The following is a 20268-nucleotide window of genomic DNA, read 5'->3' as shown; positions in this document are numbered from 1 at the left end:
AGGAAGACACTGAATACAAAGTAGTCTGCAGGCTCTGAGCTGCCAGCACTGAGCCCAATGGGGGCTCCAACTCAAAGAACCCAGAGCTCATGACCTGAGCCGAGTGGGATGCCTAATTGACTGAGCCACCCAGGCCCCCTGGGTTTGTTTTTGTTTTTGTTTTTGTTTTTGTTTGTTTTTGTTTTAATGGGTTGCCTTACATCTTTCTAGCCAATCTGTGTTTGAGCTGCCATTTGGGCACCTTCTGTAGTCTGATAAGTGCTGGACTCTGTAAGAACCTCCTAACTATTCTACAACAGGGGAGGTCAATGCTAGAGACAACCCAATTTAAGCTAGAAAAGGAAACTACTCGTTGTAGTGTCCGAATATTCTTTGGTTACCAATTTTGGTTCTATGAAAATGGACAAAAATTCTCCCGACCTTGTTATAACTGTCAAACAAAACAAATCTGGATTCACTTTGCCATTCATTTAGCAGAACAGAAAGGGAACAGAAGTTTATATATTTTGCCAAGTAACTGTATATAGCATCCTCCAACTCAAAGGCCAGGTTTTGTTTCATTATCTCAAGTGAAATTGAATTCCTCCGAATTTATCATTACTTTCATGTTTGTTGTTAAAAAACTGAATTTTTAAAGCTCAAAATGTAATTGTAAAGGTTGAGTTTTGCCACCAATAATACAAGTTCTTATTTGCAATCTGGCCTGCAGGGGTCATAAACTCAATGTTCAGGGACAAAACATCGAACAGGAAGTAATGAGGTATGCCTGATGATGGCGGCCAAGTGAAGGAAAGAAGGAGTGGGGGGATTGTGCCACTGGAGAGAGTATGTCCCCTCTAAAGGAGCATAGAGCAGATAATTTCAAGCTATCTGTTGTTAACATGCAGAATGTATGTTGACCCCGAGTAGAATGTAAACCGGGAGTCACCGTATCGTAACAGTTTTCAAAAGAATATGAAACCTGGATGTTTAAAACCCCTCTCTCTTTTATTGTTGACAATTAAAACAAAAAACCCACACGGTGTAGCATAAATAGCATAAACAAGTCTCAGCTGCTAAGGTAAATTATCCCTGATGCCATTTCAGCTTTAAATCCTACCTACCTTCTTTATCAGTACTATTAATGAGTGAGAGAAAACTCTTTTTGAAAGATTTCACAAGATCTTAATAAAGTGCTTGTAACATGCATATTGTTACTTTGCAAGTAAAAGCAAAGTTTTATATGGACTAACGATCCAAAGAAATACTTCCCAAGCGGCTAAGTATCATGCAAGCTTTCATTTTCCTAAAATCAGGACAGTTTTTAGTTTCAAACCTGGAATTAAAATAATAATTAAAAAATACAGCTAGTGCATTTATAAAGCTATTTGGGGTACATATTGCTGCATTATGAAATATTTTTACAATATGAAAAAAGCCATAAGTCCATAGCAAAAATGAGTATCATGATCCTCATTTTGTATATACACATCACACCTAAAAGATGCTACATTTGCAAATGTCTTTATATCACACACAATTGTCATAAAAGTATTCTAAGGGTGTATATATTGAATCAAAATATTAAAGCATCAAGTTTATAATCATTTATACAGTTATCTAATTCGAAAATTTTCTAAACTGACTGATGTATTGGTTTTTGCTGATTAAGTATATATGTCACCAAGCCAGCACTAACGTAAAGCTTCGTTTATTTTATCCCAAAACTAAAAAGGCAAAAAAACCCACCACCACCACCACCAACAACAACAAACTAATGAGATCGCATTTGCATTTATCAACTTGGGATTCCATACATTTAATTCATTTCTAGAGAATATTGTATTTTAAATCCAATGGCAGTACTTTTACACAGTTTTAGAAACAAATCAAATGACTACAACCGTAACCTTCTTTTAAAAATGCAGAAAACCAGGGGCACCTAGGTGGTTCAGTTGGTTGAGTGGCCAAATTCCACTCTGGTCATGATCTCACGAACCCTGAGTTGGAGCCCCACATCAGGCTTGCTGCTGTCAGTGCAGAACCCACTTTGGACCTCTGTCCCCACTCACTGCCCCTCTCCTGCTTATGCTCTCTTAAAAATAAATAAGACATTAAAAACAATTTAAAAAAAATGTTTTTAATGTTTATTTATTTTTGCGACAGAGAAAGACAGAGCATGATCAGGGGAGGGTCAGAGAGAGGGAGACACAGAATCTGAAACAGGCTCCAGGCTCCGAGCTGTCAGCACAGAGCCCGACAAGGGGCTCGAACTCACAGACTGGGAGATCATGACCTGAGCCGAAGTCGGATGCTTAACCGACTGAGCCACCCAGGCGCCCCTAAAAAATTTTTTTAAATACAGAAAGTCAGAATTACAACCTATACGTTAAACCTCAGACTTACATACAAACTATCATACAAGTTTCAGAAGCCAATTTGAAGTGTCAAATGCTATTTACAATTCTACAAAGTGTCATGCAGAATTCTGTAAGATGACAATGAACACAAAATGCAATCAAGATCTGGGACAGAATTCAAGTTTTGTTTTGTTTTGTTTTGTTTTACACAGGAAAAGAACAAACAGGAATGTGATTGAGAAAGGAGGTTAAATTGTACTAAAAAGAATGACTTAGAGAAGCATTATTTAAAGCAGGCTAATTATGAGAATACTCAAAGTTATCTAGTCCTGTAAGCTTTCTGCAGAGATAGGCTTATTTTGATGGTACCTATGGCCAAATTTTAGTCTACAATGCACTTATTACTCCAAGACAGTAGTCATGTCTATATATTTGGGATATAATTACGTATACATTCTCATTCTTTGTGGAATTACTTCTTCTTCTGGTTTGGGTTTTTTTAAATGCTATTGTTGGTTTTATAAAGCTTTCCATACCAAACTCTGGACAACTAAGAAGACCTTTCTATGACAAATTCAACCTGCTCCAATTAAATATTGGTCAGTATCAATGTTGTGCACCTGCGGCCCCGTTTTTTGTTTTTTTCTTTTCTAGATATTCACTAGAAAGGTTTTGCTCATTTAGTTTGCTCCTCATGCTTTCTCCTGCCTCTATCCAAAGACATTTTTCCAATTTCTGTAATAGTAAATGAGCAAATTTCAAAAATTATTGTGCCTAACATTTTATGTGAATTAACCTTACCTCATATGTAACTTAAACATCATCTAAAATGGGCTAGAATTTGATATAAAATGCAGAATGCATAGTAATTAACTTGTCTATTAAAATATCTCATGAAAAAAACTAAGATCTTCATGTCTAGTATCTAAGTTTTCAGTGTCCAGGGGCCAACAACTTAAAATAAGTTAGAATACTCGTGTGATGAAATTTATGTGAATCTTGTTGAATAAACATTTTCTTAAATAACTAATATAATTTAAAAAAGCTTTTTCAAATACAATTTCACAGTGAAGTTGTTTATGAGGGAGTGGAATTTGACAGAGAATGGTTGTTCCGTATTAGAGCCCATTTAAGAAAGATGACTAGTTTCAATTAAAATGAAATTATTTTTTTCTGATTCTAAAAATCATATGTATTTTCTGGGAATTTAGAAAATTTACAAATGAGAAAAAAAAAATCACCAACACTCTTAATTACTCACACCTGTTCAGTTACAATAGTCATGCACACAGTTCAGATATGCAATATAAACTTGAAATCAAACTGTAATTTTGAAAGCGTTTATAAATATATTTAAATCCATGAGACTTGATAAGGTGGAAAGGGAAAGAGTGTGGACAAAGAAAAGATGGAGCCTAGACAGAACATGGAGGCAAACCAATATGCCTCGAATTAAGATTCGAGGAAGAACAGCAAAGGGGAATTTGAAAGACCGGTCAATGAGAAAGGAGGAAAACCAAGAGTATTTCTCACTGAAGGCAATAGGATCCCATATAACACTAGATGAAGAATGAAGGGGTGGTCAACCATGTCAGATGAGTCAGATATACTGAGTTAAATAAGGTCATAGAAGTGTCCAGTGGACTTTGCTACCTGGAGGTTAATAACCGTCCATGCTGATAAGCAGTTTTAGAGGAACCCAAATCAGATTGGACCTATACACCTCATGAGAATCAACTAAAAAACCCCTTCATTTAATGAGCCAATTAAATGGACTTTTACAAAATATATATCCATACTAGCTACTTAAAGCCATTTTTAAAAGTTATAAATCATACAATTGGAAAGAAAAAAAAATTCATTCACAATTACACAAAAATCTAGGCATAATGAAGAAATCTTTCATACAGAAAATGTTAAATTTTGCTGAGATATAAAAAGTGCAAACAAATAAGGATATACACCAAATCTCAAATTAGAAAAACTAGCTTAAGTTCATTAATTTCTATCCATTCAACAAACTTTACTTCTATGCTTCCAGCACTTGAATTAACACATAAAGGTCAAAGCTGGCAGTCTTACCAGACTTCAGTGGGAATAGCACCTATATTTCACCATTAAACCTAAGTCGGATGTTGACTAAAGGCTCTCATTAAAGTGTCTTACCTAGGTTTCTTTCCTTTTTTAAACAAGGATAAGGATTTAATCAAAAGCCTTATGTTTCTCCTTTGAACTAGTGATGTCCTCTATTAGCATATTTCCTAACATCATAACAACAACCCATTACTTTAAATCTACCTTTTTAGGATGGATTCTTTTAATTGTTGAATTTGGTATGTTGGCATTTTATTTGGGATTTCTGCATTTATACTGATATGTGCATTTAACTTATAATTTCTTACTGATTTTTTTTTTTAAAAATTGGGAGACTATAGAACCAGTTATCGCATTTATGTGGTTTTTTTTTTCCTCATCATCTTCTACATTTGTTTTTTTTGTTGTTGTTCTAATTTTCCTTAGTTTTTTTTTTTTTTTTAACTGTCTGGCAAATGCTGATTTTATTTTAAATTGTTTTTAATGTTTCTTTGTTTTTGAGAGAGACAGAGCATGAGCAGGGGACGGCCAGAGAGAAAGGGAGACACAAAATCCCAAGCAGGTTCCAGGCTCCTGGCTGTCAGCACAGAGCCTGACATGGGGTTCAAACCCACTAACGGTGAGATCCTGATCTGAGCCAAAGTCTGGCGCTTAATTGACTGAACCCCCAGGCGCCCCTATTTTCTTGATATACACATATAGCATTATAAATTTGCCATTAAGTAAATTGGCAAACAGGTCTCAAACCTAAGACTATAAGGAACAAAAGCTCTTCCAGAGTTCTTTTTTTTTTTTTTTTTCAACGTTTTATTTATTTTTGGGACAGAGAGAGACAGAGCATGAACGGGGGAGGAGCAGAGAGAGAGGGAGACACAGAATCGGAAACAGGCTCCAGGCTCTGAGCCATCAGCCCAGAGCCCGACGCGGGGCTCGAACTCACGGACCGCGAGATCGTGACCTGGCTGAAGTCGGACGCTTAACCGACTGCGCCACCCAGGCGCCCCCCTTTTTTTTTTTTTTTCAACGTTTTATTTATTTTTGGGACAGAGAGAGACAGAGCATGAACGGGGGAGGAGCAGAGAGAGAGGGAGACACAGAATCGGAACAGAGTTCTGAGATTAGTGAAAATTTCTTTGAACTTCATGTTTTCTCTCTTAAAATATATATGGCTTTTTACATTCTACTCCATGTGTTTTAATATAAATATAATTTTTCTTGGGGTATTAAAGCAAAGACAGTTGACGACTGCAGAGGGAAGACGGATTATGTTTAGTTAGTGGTTGCTTCCTGCAGCATCTTCATGTATCCAGGAGTAAACGTGTTCAGAATAACTTTATCCCGCTAGCTTTGTATGCACTTTACTACATTGTAGTCTAGTTAGAGTTATATTTTTACATTAATATAATGCTCTCTTGGTCAAAGAAATTAGTTAAGCACAGAAAATGTACAAATATCTAGATTATATAAAAATATCTGACTAAAAAAGGAAAGGGAAGTAAGACAGTTTTCATTTTTAGATTGTGACATAGCTCTGGAAGTGTTTGATTATATATTGAATATTCTGTCCAGGCAAGTTAATAGCAACTCTATAGTTATTTAGGGATACACTTTTATTTCCCAATGATTACATGCTCCTGGTTAAAAACTGTATTAATAACTTTTTGAATATTCTGTCCAGGCAAGTTAATAGCAACTCTATAGTTATTTAGGGATACACTTTTATTTCCCAATGATTACATGCTCCTGGTTAAAAACTGTATTAATAACTTTTAGATGTATTGTGGTGTGAATAGAGTTCATGACCTATATAATGCTGACTTTTAAATTTCCCGAGACTTTCTGTAATCTAATCAATGATTTTGTATACAAGTTCTATCACATTTTTAAAAATCTGGTTTTTTTCTAAGTTACCAAATTTTAAGTCAGCTTGACTAATTATTCCTTATTTTTAGTTACTACAGCTTAAGATTTACATTAACATTTCATATACTGATTACAAGTTGCAACACATAATGACCTTTTAATACTGGAATTTGTTTTTGCCTTGAATTGTTTGAAATTAATACTGCTAACTCTGCCTTATGCTTTATTTTGTCTGATATGACCTTGTGTACTCATTATATTCATTTCGATTCTCGTTCATTGATCCCTAGTATCATTTGCTCATCAATTGCAGTACATTTTCATAAACTTATTTTGTAAGTGACGCGGGTGTTCCGACATTTTTTTTCAATTGTTCTGCATTATCTAGATCTAGGCTGGTCCTAGATTTCTTCTGCTGTGACTTTCCTCTGGAAGTCTGTAACATTGCTGCACTGTTTCCTAATGTTCAGAGCTATGCAGGAGTCTGAGACCTGTTAAGACTTTTTTTCTTGATAAATAATTTTTGTTTTCCCTAACTGCTTTTAGGCCACATCCAACTTGCATAAATCAAGCTACTACCTATTTCCCAAGTACGTCCTGAAGCTTTCCATCTTCACTCACAGCTCCATCCACTCACTGACTATCTCTCTGTTTTTGGAAAATGCCATCTATCAAGAACCAATTTAAATGCCACTTGCGCTAACACACATTTCCAGGATTCATATTAGTCAGAATTAACCTATCCTTTATCTAAATTTATGCCACTGTTATACAACTGCACCACTGACATCTACAGTGTATTGCTGAAGAATATATACCAGAGTGGTGATGAGTAGGTTCTGGAGTCTGAGCACCAGGTCTCAGATTTCAACCCTGCCATATTCTAGTTGTAAGATCGAAGTTATTAGGCTCCCTGTGCCTTCTTAACTCATCTGCAAAATGGGAATAGAATCTAGCTCATGGAATGTTTGTGATGATTAAACGAGCTAGCATGTAAAATATCTAGACCACGCTCTAGAATATACTTAAGTGCTATGTGAAGTCCTGACATATACATATAGGTATGTATGTATGTATGTATTTATGTTATGTTCTCCATTTGTCATGAGAAATATCATTACAAGAGAATGAAACAGGTGCTACTATAGAGCTAGAAGTATTCAAAGGATGGAAATGAAACATGAATTAAATATAATCAGTTTAGGGAATGCAACGGCATTTCTACTGAATCCAACATATCTTAATTACATAGAATTTTAAAGGCACTTTAGTTTGCACTAGCTCATTTAATCCTTAAACTTTGGAAGATAATTTTGTTTTGCAGAAATAAAGGATGGCAACTCAAATTGCTCAAGGTACAGAGTTAGAAAGTGAAAGCTAAGATTAAGAAAGGTGTCATTGTACTTGGAGCTTGGTAAGGTCGCTTCTCTCTACACATCTGCATTTTTCCATCAGGGGTAAATGGGAATGCAATAGACAGGTTGAACAGACAGGACCCCGGGTAAAGAACAGTATTCCAAGGTTTGGAAACTGCTTAAATAAACAAATGGTGGTGTGTAATTACATGGCTTTCTGGGTAAACTGAAACTAACATAGCACACTGCCTTGCAAAGGAAGCTCTTGGCTGAATTGAATGCCATTGTTCAAATGTTATTCCTTTAGTTTAGCAATCATTTGTGGCAAATAATCCCCAGGCTTCTGGCTGAGGAATCTATCAATGTAACTGTGGTCTCCATCTTGAAAGAAAGATAACAAGAGAGGGAGGGTGAGAGGGAGGAAAGGAGGAAGGAAGGAAGGAAGGAAGGAAAGAGAGGAGGAAGGAATGAAGGGAGGAAAGGAGGAGGGAGGGAGGGTGGGAACAGAGATTTTCATATGACTACAGTACATAATGGGGTTTTTAAAATATTCATAACAGGAGGTTATATAAAATAAAAAGCAGCATGACTATACAAAGGTAATTCTTTTTTCCTCACTAAAATGTTTCAAATGAATCTTAATTCTCAGCAAGGTTAACAATTTTATCAACTGACAACTGATTTTGAAACATAATCTTTGGGATGGAGCAAATTACAAAACAGAAATATATTAACATTACTTCTTAGTGCTAAGAACCTAAATTCCACATATTTCATCAGCTATATTATTAACCATCTGTGAAATTGTGGAAAATTCACTTAACTCCTCTGGGCCTCAGTTTCCTATCCTTGCAAAATACTGTTCAGTTTGAGTAGGACTCTGAAACTATCATGTTATTAATGAAAAAAATAAAAACAAAAAAGAAAACTATAACACATCTACATACTCAAGCTTTTGAGTTACTGCCCTTAAAATACTTTCAAAATAACATGTAATTAATACCAGATATTGAAGATAGCTCAGTCTCATCAGTTAGTCATATATGAATAAAATTACCTTAAAATAACATACTATATTTCAAATGAAATCTTTCAGTGTGTACTCTGAGCAGAATGAGAGGTCTAATCACAGGTTAACATATGAAATATTTGTCTCAAAATAATGCACTTGACAGTTACAGGTCTCGTCATTAAAATTCTTTTTATTTTTCCTCCAGTGAAATTTAAGTATCCCCAAAGTCCTGAATCAATGATTTCTTCTTAGTTTTCCAACAGCTGTGATTTATCTTCTTTTGGTCTGTTCAGTAGAAAGTGAACTATCTGAAGTAGGACATCATCATTAAAACCTTTCACATTATTATCTTCGATGGTTTCATAAAGAGGCTTACTTTGTGTTCCCCAACATATATTTTTACGAGGGTTATTTTGATCAGCTTGTGTAGTCAGTGCCAAAGTATTTAACTGGTAGCAGAAAAAGGAAAAGTATTTTCCATCTGTGATCACTCCCTGAGAGACAAAAGGTCGAGTAACATCTGCTTCACTCCAGAATCCTATAGAAAAAAGTTACACTGAAATTTACACATAGAATATATTTTACCAAAACAAAATATACACATTAGAGGGATCAAAAATACCACCTGAAACCTAGATATTTTATCTACCAAATTCCTGAAGATCTTGAGGTCTTCCTCATCTTCTCCATTCTAACCCTATATTCTATATCTGCATCAAAAATTATTTCCTCCCTTCTAACATCTCCAAACTCAGGACACATTCTCAACAACTTGGGCCTTCAACAGCTTTCAACCTTAACTCACTTCACCTAAAATAAGCAGCCAGCTCGATCTATGCCGATGTCCCCTGTATCTGGTACTAACCATGTGCATCATTACTGACTTCAAATACATTCCCATCTTCCCAGCACCAGCAGCACCTGCCATCCAATAACCATTACGGCCCTTTACTTCACCAAACCTAAAAAACATACCTTCAGACTTTCTAAGGACTTCAGTCATGTCCTTAGACAAATTCTATATCTTCCCTTACATATTTCAAATTTGGTTTTATGAGGTGCCGTCATTTTGTCTTGTGTATCTTGTGTCATAAGGTTCCAGGAGGCCTTTGAAGCCTTTACTACTCAAATTTGCTGGCTGCTTCTTGTTCTAGACTGACTGGTTTTAGTACTTAGTGCCAGGGCCAAGCAGTAGTATTATTTCTTCATACATAGCTTCTATCAGCCTTAATGAAGATAGCCAATGAATAATATTGTTAGTTTTGTAATTAATTACAGGAAAAAAGAAGCACTTTATCTTTAATGCATAAACAGTGCCACTCTAATCTATCTTTGAGAAAGATTCCTCTGTTTCTGCTTCTGTCCAATTCTATTCTCATTCTCTCCATTTAAGTCAACAATTGTGAGTAAAAAATTACAATAAATTATACATATTTACATATCTATCTATATAGATATATATATAGATATCTATCTATCTATATATAGATAGATAGATAGATATGGAAAAAAGTGAGCTTGGAAATAATTAAATCAGTATTAAAATTCCTCCTGGGAACTCATATAGGATTAATCTGGTTGGTTACATATTACAGTTTATCACTTCGGGTTTTGTATTAAAGCCCATGCTTCACATTGGGCTCTCAAAGTCCTAAGTGATATGGTTGCTGGCTTCCTCTATCTCTTCCTCCATCATCCTCCCCCTCCCTTTCTTCATTGTTCTTTAAATACTTCAACTCTGTTCCTACCTCAGAGACTTTTAGTTGTATTCCTTTTGCCTGAAAGTGTCTTTCCCCCAAGTTTATGCTTAGGTAGCTCCTCAACAGTCAGGTCTTTGTTCAAATGTCATTTTTTGGAGACCTCTCCTGAATTACTCCATTTAAATAGATTCTGTTCCATATCCCATCTGCACCCCATAAATCATTCTATCCCTTATGTAGTACTTTTCCTCTATAGTATTACCACTAGCTAAAAGTATTACACGTTTATTATCCTTTACTCTTCTCACTATAGGCTCCTGGACAGCAAGATCTGCCCACCTCAATTCAACACTGTTATCTCCAAGGCCAACGGTGCTTGGTTCATAAAAACCATGCATTCACTATTTACTGAATGAATAAACAACCTCTTAATCCACCACATCCTGGATATAGCCCTCAAAGATATTACATAGGATAGTCGTAATTTAATCTGAAATTTAATCCACCAAAGCACTTTCCTTTTCCGGCTTCAGAAAGCTGCCATCATCTACAAAGTTGACTTGGTTGGTTATAGTTATTCACATGCTTGAGAACATCAGAATAAAATTCATTCATACAAAACTGGTCAAAGTGAAAGATCAAAATAACTACCTAAATGCCACTTGCCAACTGCAAATGTTAAATATTTAATTATGAATTTTAAAACAACTATATTTTGTTGAAACTGCAAAACCGCAACCAAAGTTTTCAATGTGATAAGATTCAACCTACATCTTAACCCAAAGAAAACAATTTAAACCGGTAAATTCTTAAAATGTCACAGAAATCTTCCAAGAATGGCAATGGCATAAAATTAGTTTTACCTTGATACATAGCTTGTGCTCCAGTCCAAGCAAAAAGGCTTGCGATAGCATTGGCTCTAAAAACAACTTCTATCTGATCAGCACAGTTTTGTTTCAAAAGCCTTTCCCTTTTTAATTTGTCAGGTAACAGATGAAACTGGGTATGACCATAACAGTATGGATCTGCTGTCTTTGAGCCTGAAGAGCAAAATAAAAACATTTCATTTTTTTTTTTTAATTTTTTTTTTAATGTTTATTTATTTTTGAAGAAGGGAGAGAGCCTGAGAGGGGGAAGAGCAGAGAGAGAGGGAGACACAGAATCAGAAGCAGGCTCCAGGCTCCGAGCTGTCAACGCAGAGCCCGACGCGGGGCTTGAACTCACGAACTGAGAGATCATGACCTGAGCTGAAGTCAGATGTTTAACCGACTGAGCCACCCAGGCGCCCCAAAATGAAAACATTTCAGATGAAATGTACATGTGAACATCTGCAGCACGTCGTTAGTCTTTGCTTCAAACCCACCCTTCTCCTCTACACATCATGTGATCACTATTCAAAATACACAATTGGGAACGTTTATTATTTATTTCATGGATTATAATAAAGTTAAACTTCACGTGAAAGTACAATCTGCTAGCTATCATCAAGCCCACGATGACACAGGGTAAGTCAACAGAATGTATGTAAAATTTATTTAAAAGTTTCCTTTATCATTTTAATGTAATAACTACATACTTTGTTCTTATTTTTAAAAAATGACTTTTATACTATATTTCCAAATAGGGAAAAGAATAGCCAATATTTCATAAAATGCTGATATTCTTGAGTTTAGTAGTAGTCTTTTCAACCAACAGTTCCCATAATTCACTCTAAGACCATAATGACCCAGAGGGAGCAGGTCTGGAAGACTAGTATAAAGCTGGTTTCTTAAAACCATCAAATCGACTAGGAATTAATAGACAAAAAGACAGCAAAAGTACAAGCTGCGCAAGGACAGATATCAGGACTTATTAACTTTTATATTCTTAATGGTTATCACAGTGTGTGGTACTAACAGAAGGCTTTTATAAAAAAAAAAAAGAGAAAAGAAAAACAATCACTGCCTCAAGTCTGATTCTATACTGGTTTACTTTTGAAAAAATACAAATTACTTTTTTTACACAATAAATCAACAAAGCCTAATACATGTAGCTATTTTTTAAAGTACTGCTAATTAAGTAGAAACAAGTAAAATTTTAAATGGTGAGCTGAAAGAATATTTTCTTCTCAATTTTCATGCATACTGCAACAACCTGAGATTATGGATTATACTGCTTGTAAACTATGTGAAACCTCTTGGTCATCAAGAATTATGTAAATTTGCATGGGATCCTTTGGACACATTGATGGCACAATATTTCAAAAGGGAAACTTACCAGGGTGCCTGGGTGGCTCAGTCGGTTGAGCATCCGGCTTTGGCTCAGGTCACGATCTCACAGCTCGTGAGTTCAAGCCCCGTGTCTGGCTCTGTGCTGACAGCTCAGAGCCTGGAGCCTGCTTCAGATTCTGTGTCTCCCTCGCTCTCTGCCCCAACCCACTCTCATTCTGTCTCTGTCTCTCTCAAAAATAAATAAACATTAAAAAAAGAAAAATTAACAAAAAAGGGGGAAACTTACCAGTAAATATGGTATTTTCATATTGTCGTTTGAATAATGGAAGTTTGTCTGGCTTACAATTCATCACAGGGATTTCGACAGGTACAGAATAATCCAGCGGCACAAACTTAAAGGAAAGTCATAAATGAATTCACAGAAACACTAGTATGTACACATTTTACTCACATTCCTAATAGATTTAAAAATCTTAAAATGAGATTTTTTTTTTTTTACAAAATGATTTGGTAACACCACCAAGTGGGCCAAATCCAGCCAGCCACCTACTTGACAAAGTTTTACTGCAACATAGTCACACACATTCATTAACATATGGTCCATAGCTGCTTTTACAGTATAGGAACTAAGATGAATAGTTGCAACACAGACTTATGGCCCCCAAAGCCTAAAATATTTACTGTCTGGATCTTTACCAAAAAAATGTGCCAACTTCTGATACAGATGCAAAGATAACATTCAAAATATACTTATTTTCTCCAAAAGAACTGTAATATATACAATGACCAGGTTATAATTATAAAAATGCCTTGATTGATGATCAGGCAGTGTAATCTATTATAAATTACAATCATAAACTATTTTCAATTGTTTCTGTTTTTATAGTAAGAAAAAGTATGGTCTTGAAAACTGATGCCTTAATCTTATGATTATTTGACCTTTAAGGACTAGACATTCCATAAAGGTTAAAAAGCTAAAAAAGAATTTCAGATGAGATGTACTTGCAAGAAACTCAAAAGGGACCCATCCAAAACTTTTTATCCTACTAAGCCCATTACCTAGGCTGCCTACGACATTTCCTCACCAGATGTCAGTAGATATATAATGCAACAAATCCTTACCTCTGGGAGTTGTTTGGACATTCGAATCTGGTTGTGTGGTTTATCATTTATTTGGTATCGCAGAGCATCAACTCGACCTTTCCGATGACCACTAGGAATAATTTCTTCACCACGCAACCAGTAAAAGTGAACTGGGCGTTTACAATCTATCATGAGATATTCAAAATTTTCTTATCTCATCATTTAGATAAATTTGGTTATTATTAAAATACCAGCAATACAGAACTCAAGAATAATTGTGTAAATTAAAAATATATCAAAAATTACTCTGATGTAAGATAGAGTCTGGCTTATAGGATGATTTAACTTCAATGATCAGGACTTACGCTCAAACACTTATTGTCTACTTGTGCGATGCATCACACACTAAACACTGTAATGAAAGAGGTTTCTCAGTTAAGAATAAACAACGAAAGTAAGACCAACAGGAATATCACTCATGAAAAATAGTAAGTTTTTTTAGTAGTCAGAGCTGTCTTAAGAATTACTAATTCAAGGGTCGCCTGGGTGGCTCAGTCGGTTAAACATCCGACTTCGCTTCAGGTCATGATTTCAAAGCTCAGCTCATGGTTCCAGCCCCATATCGGGCTCTTTGCTGACAGCTCAGAGCCTGGAGCTGGCTTGGGATTCTGTGTCTCCCTCTCTCTAGGCTCTTCCCCCACTCACGCTCTGCCTCTCTCTCAAAAATAAGTAAATGTTAAAAAAAAAATTTATATAAAAATTAAATTAAAAAAATTACTAATTCCATCTTCACAGTAACTCTCAAAGGTATGTATGGTTGTCATCACCTCCATTTTATAGAAGAGGAATTTGGGTCTTGATGAAGTCAAGCAAGTTTCCTTAGGCCAACAATTAGGAGTCAAAATCGGTGAGGATCGCTCAAGACCACTTCTTTCCCAACTGCGAGCGAAGTAAAGTAGCACGCACGCTACAAAACTCAGCTGAACACACATCTACACTTACAATAATAACATTAATCCAACAGGTATTTATTAAGACACCTACTAGGCCGTAGATATAAAATAAACAGGACGTCAGAAACACTGACTTTTAAAACTATCCATTAATTATTTTTCAAGTCTGCACTAAGCAGTTCATAAAAGTTGCTGACTGTTTCCTGGGAGCCCAAAATGGCTAGGTTTGAGTCCTTAATTCCAATCTACCAGCTAGAGGCTCTCGACGAGGTTCATTTTACCTTTTTGTACCTCAGGCTGTTTTTGCCCCATTTATAAAACAATGCTACCTGCCATAAACGGTTATTGTGAGGATTAAATTGGTTGGCACATATAAAATTTAGAACCGGGCCTGGTACACAGTAAGTACTTAGTAAATGTCAGGTATTTTAATCCCTATCACCCTATCACCTTTAATGTTCACAATTCTATGAGGAAGTGAATTGACATAAAGTCACGGGACGTTTTGGTGGAAGAGCCAAAAGCCAACTCCAGGCCTGTCCCCCCTCTAAGAGCCCCTTTTCCTAACCAACACTGCTCTTCCGTTTGGCTGGATCTTCACAAAGCAGAGCCAAGGACTGGAGGCGTGCAAGGTTGTACAGCTAGTAGGTGGCAGCACCGGCCCGGGAACCCACCCAGTCTCCAGACTGCTAGTTCAGTACTATTAAACCTGGTGGCGCCCAGCAAGGCGCGAAAGGACTAGGAGAAAAAAAAAAAAAAAAAAAAAAAAAAGACAACGCAGAGAGAAAGACATGAACAGCCCCCACCACCCTCGCCCGACGTGGCGGCCCCAAGGCTCACCGAGGGCGGCGGTGGCCAGAGCAGGGTTGTGTGCGCTGAGCAGGCCCACGAGGGCCGCCACCAGCTGATCTAGGAAGGGCGAGGCGATGGCCTCGCGGTCCTGGTAAAGGGGCGCGCGCCGCTTGCGCCGTAGGTAGAAGTGCTCCTGCAGGAGGCAGTCACACGCGGCGGCGCGCAGGGCCTCCAGGTCCAGGGTGGGCGATGGCTCGGCGGGCGGCGGCGGCGGCAGTCCCGACAGGAACACTGTCTTGGTGAAGCCCTGATACCAGCGGTCAGCGTTCAGGGCGAAGGTCTGCGGATAAACCACGTACTTCATGAACTGCATCTTGGTGAGGATTCGCAGCTTCTCGTCCACCGACTCGGCCGCGTGCACCGTCGCCTGCCACCGCTCCACTCGCCGCTGCCGTGCCGCCTTGCTTTTGGCAGTCAGAGAAGCCACAATCGGCGGGTAGCGCGCGACGGGGGCCGCCGCGACAACTGCGCCGGTCACTTCTGGAGCCGCGACAGCGGCCTCGGCCGCAGTGTGCAATGACAGCCGCGACCCGCGGAGGGCTAGCCTGCAACACCTGGCCGCCGCCATCTTTGCTCGGGGTTTGCGACCCAGAGGTTAATTTCAGCAAATGTCCCTGCCCTCTTTGCCGTAAGGACCAATGGAAAGCGGAATTTGAGAAGGAGGCCGATTCTCAGAGGGCCTGAGGTACGTTGCGTCATTCATTTCTTAGCCAATCATATCACTCCTCCAACTTAGTTTCCAGTGTCCAGCAATGTTTGTAGACCGAAGGCAGAACTTGTGTGCCAGTAGGTTTCCCACCGGCCTGGCTGGGAAGAGCAAGACTTTTAAGAAGGAATTGCCGCCACCTAGGTTGCTTTTCCCACCACGGCACAAGCCTCCTGCAGGAAACCATTTAGGAACGTTCTGCACCGTAACCTCTAGCCCTTGGTTACATTTACTAGTTTGCATTGTGTGTGGCGCATCCACCTCTGTGCTGTTTTAGTTCTTAGGGTTGAAATTTGTTAAAAATATTCTTCTAAAATGTTTTATTGATAATACGTTATTTTTTAAACGATGCAAGCAGCACTTAAAAATGACTATTACTAACCTTTGAGAAAATAATTCCATGTCTCTGTATGCTAATTGATATGTAGATAATTGGCTTAATTTGTTTTAATTCCCCTGATTTTTCAAAACGGGGAATTTACTTTTACATGGCTTTAACTGGAAAAAAAAAAAAAAAAGGAAGGAAATAAAAAAAAAAAACACTAAGGAGTTATGTTCAAATTTTGCTTTGTGTTAAAACTCATTATTTCAACATGAGTTGATTCCTACTAATCTGTGAGCTCCTTGAAGAAAGGAACTTTTATTTTTTTAATCCTCAGCAATCAATACCTGTGCGTAGTAGGTCATCACTAAATACCAGCTGAAAATGTCACCTAAATCACTAAAAAGTTTAGCTTATTTCAGGCAATCTAGTTTATGGACTCACTCTCCATTACAACTAGGAACTGGAATCATGTTTGTTTGCATTTATTGCAATAATTCTTGAGGGTATTGAAAACCAAACATTTTGTTGCTAAAAGAAGTTATGACTTATGTATACCTTTGCATAAGAAGTGATGGTACAACTTAACTATGAACTTGCAGGTCTATTAAACTGACATTTAGAAACATATACTTTAAATTCATTACAATAATATCTTCTGTGAGAAGTTGCTAGCAGAATTCTCAAATATCTTGACATTAATATACCAAAAGGAGGACATAAGAGAGTTAAGATCTTTAAACTTTTTTCAGTATTTAAAAGGTAAAAGCAACGTGTTCAGTATTACCCAAAGTGACTCTTCTTTGTGTGAAGAAATCATAAATATATTTTTAGAGAATATATCATAGAAATCCTAGCTCAACAGTTGTAGGTAGTTTCATACTATTCCAACATAGATTTTAGGATTAGAAATCAGAACTAGAGACCAATTAACACTGTAAGACAGAACAGTATTTTCAGAAATTGCTTTTATACTTTTTTGGTCTGTGAATCAAAATAATTTTAATTATCCAATATTTGCTGATTGTCAACATTATGAACCAAGGAGGGAGGCTCTGGGAAAGGAAAGAGCATGCTTACTGAAGGCTGGGGCAGGACCACATAAGTATAAACAAAAGAGCATACTAGTGAGAAAGAATCCAGTCAGGACCATTTGGAAAGAAGTAGGCTTTCTTTCCAGTATGATCCAAAGTTCTTATATTACACACAAAGAAAGAGATATAAAGGGCAAGTCATACAGCATGGTAGGGGCAATATCGGGACTAAAACCCAGGTTATCTGCCTCTCTGTCAGTTGTATTTAATGAATAATTATTTAATGCATTTTATGTGGTAGGCAGTGTACAAAGTGCTTGGGATACTCAGTGAACCAAACAGACAAAAGCTTGTACTCTAACGGAAGGAAACACATAATACAATGTAAAAAATGAGTAAATGATATGATTTGTTAAAAGGAAGTAAACGTTATGAAAAAAAAACAGCAGGGGAAGTAAGGCTCATCAATGCAGTCTGCAGGGAGAGGGTTTGCAATTTAAAGTATGTAGTCAAGAGTAATGCTCATGGAAAAGAAAACACTGGAGTGAAAGCCTGAAGGAAGTGAAGGAGTGATTCATGCTAATATCTAGGGAAAGAGGATTCCAGCAGGACGCTGAGATGGAAACATACCTGGTGGGTTCAAGAACCAGGAAGGAGGCCAGTGAGACTGAAGGAAATGACACATGTGGAGAGTAGAAGGAAATGGTATTAGAAATGGAACCAGAATTTATAGGTTCCCAGAGGCAATTGCTAGGATTATTAAGACTTCATAGTCGGGGAGGAGTGGGAAGCCATTGGAAATTTCTACTCAGAGGGAGGTCCTCGTGTGTCTTAGGTTTTAAAAGAATTACTCCATGTATTAGGTAGCTTGTGTGATTTAACAACAAAAATGTATTTTCTCCTAGTTCTAAAGGCTGCAAGTCTGAGATCAGGGTAACAGTATGGTTGGGCTCTGGTGAGAGCTCTCTTCTGGCTTGAGGACAGTTGCCTTGCAGTGTCCTCACATGGCAGAGAGAGACTGAGCTTGCTGGTGTCCTTTATCATAAGGAGAGAAGCCTGTCAGATTAGTGTCCTAATTGTATGACCTCGTTTAACCTTAATTACTTCCCTAAAGGCTCTACCTCCAAATACAGTCACATTGGGGGTTACAGCCTAAACATATGAATTTTAGAAGGCCACAACTCAGTCTAGAACACTATGGCTGATTGGGAAATAAAGATTGTGGAGGGTCAAATTTGGAAGCAGTGAAACCATTAGAAGACAATTTGGCATATTTTTGATTCTGGCTAGAAGCAACAATAGCAGTACAGAAGGTGAGTGGTTACAGATTCTGAACCGAATGTAGGTATGAGAAAGTCGCCCAGTCAGATAAGAGAAGGTCTATGGACAAGAGATGCATTTTTCCTTTAGTCTCTCATATTTTTCTGGGGTGGATGTTGGAGAGTGAGTTGATTTGGGGAAGGAAATAGGAGAATTTGTGAAACATGAATTTATTTATATGTGTTTATATAATTGAGACTCTTCTGGGGCGCTTGGGTGGCTCAGTCATTTGGGCGTCCAATTTCAGCTCAGGTCATGATCTCGTGGTTTGTGGGTTCAGTCCCCATGTCAGACTCTGTGCTGACAGCTCAGAGCCTGGAGCCTGCTTCAGATTCTATGTCTTCCTCTCTCTCTCTGCCCTCCCCCACTTGCACTCTGTCTCTCTCTCTCAAAAATAAATAAACACTAACAAAATTTAATTGACATTCTCCTAGAAGAAAATGGATATTAACATCTTCCCTAGTAAGGTTGCCACTGGTCTTCAATTTAAATATTGTAGTCAAAAGCTATGACATTCACCAAGGATTTTTGAGCCCTCTCTACTTGATTCATTCAATAAATATTTATCAAGTGACTTATTACATGCCAGCATATATGTGTTCTAGGTACACAGGATATGGCAGTGAAATAACGGCTTTCATGGAGCTCACATGCTAGTGGATAAAGTCATCTAACCAAAAAATCAAATATACGTGTCTATGTTAGATGGTGATAGGAGGTAATAGGAAAAATACAGCAGGGAAGGAGACCAAATAGTATAGGGTTGAGTGGAGTGATTTCAATAGACAGGGCAGAGAAGCTCCCCTTCCCCACCTCCCCCGGAAGGATAGGGCCACGTGGACATCCAGAGGACAAATCTGAGAAAGGGCAAAAGCCACAGTATACCTGGAAAGTGGGAAGCATATGGAGGCCAGTGGGCTAACATGGAATGGGATGTTGCCATTTTGTCAGTGACAGCCAGTATCTTACTCAGAAACAGGTTCTGATGAGTTGGGTGATATTTATAATCACAGTTTCTCCCCTCTGTCGTGGTTGGGCATCAGAACAGTTCTGCTGATGTTTGGGTGAGACAAAAGCTGCCTAGTTGATTGTAATCCTTAGCCGAGCTTCTTAGGTCTACAACTGAGGATGTGGGAAGGAAATGGCAACAGGATATTTTCTATGTGCAGATAGGGATGGGAGTGACAGCTGGTCCTTTTGAGCTGTTTCCTTCACATATATTTCTTACCTGGTTGCATATATAACACATTTACATAAAACTGAAAATATAGGGGCGCCTGGGTGGCGCAGTCGGTTAAGCGTCCGACTTCAGCCAGGTCACGATCTCGCGGTCCGGGAGTTCGAGCCCCACGTCGGGCTCTGGGCTGATGGCTCAGAGCCTGGAGCCTGTTTCCGATTCTGTGTCTCCCTCTCTCTCTCTCTGCC

The 20268-nt window shown here is 37.8% G+C and overlaps 1 protein-coding gene and 1 long non-coding RNA gene across 6 annotated transcripts in view; one reads left to right on the top strand and one right to left on the bottom strand.

The window, feature by feature from the left end:
* Positions 1-8833: 8833 nt before the first annotated feature.
* Positions 8834-16029, bottom strand: MRPS30 (mitochondrial ribosomal protein S30). Its single transcript, XM_025924426.2, has 5 exons — positions 15450-16029; positions 13696-13841; positions 12860-12965; positions 11227-11403; positions 8834-9201 (listed from the first exon to the last, which is right to left on the bottom strand). Exons 1-5 carry the CDS (start codon positions 16027-16029, stop codon positions 8912-8914), a joined length of 1299 nt encoding a protein of 432 aa, XP_025780211.1. The 3' UTR covers positions 8834-8911.
* Positions 16024-20268, top strand: part of LOC147584106 (uncharacterized) — a 79572-nt gene continuing 75327 nt past the window's right edge. For all 5 annotated transcript variants that reach the window (XR_015241137.1, XR_015241136.1, XR_015241135.1 and 2 more), the window contains exon 1: positions 16024-16146. This is a non-coding gene — a long non-coding RNA (uncharacterized LOC147584106). The remainder of the gene's footprint in view (positions 16147-20268) is intronic.

Source organism: Puma concolor, chromosome A1 (genome assembly GCF_028749965.1).
Source record: "Puma concolor isolate L17-30 chromosome A1, mPumCon1.1.hap2, whole genome shotgun sequence".
NCBI classification, from domain to species: domain Eukaryota; kingdom Metazoa; phylum Chordata; class Mammalia; order Carnivora; family Felidae; genus Puma; species Puma concolor.
Note: the sequence above shows the minus strand (reverse complement) of the source record. Positions and strands in the feature narration are given on the sequence as shown.

What these genes read in the sequence shown, in the direction of transcription:
- MRPS30 (XM_025924426.2), bottom strand. Translation starts at nt 16,029, where the DNA reads ATGGCGGCGGCCAGGTGTTGCAGGCTAGCCCTCCGCGGGTCGCGGCTG. An exon ending in TCTGGCCACCGCCGCCCTCG is followed by an intron (nt 13,842 to 15,449) that starts GTGAGCCTTGGG and finishes ATCTCATGATAG; the next exon opens with ATTGTAAACGCCCAGTTCAC. An exon ending in TGTCCAAACAACTCCCAGAG is followed by an intron (nt 12,966 to 13,695) that starts GTAAGGATTTGT and finishes CTTTCCTTTAAG; the next exon opens with TTTGTGCCGCTGGATTATTC.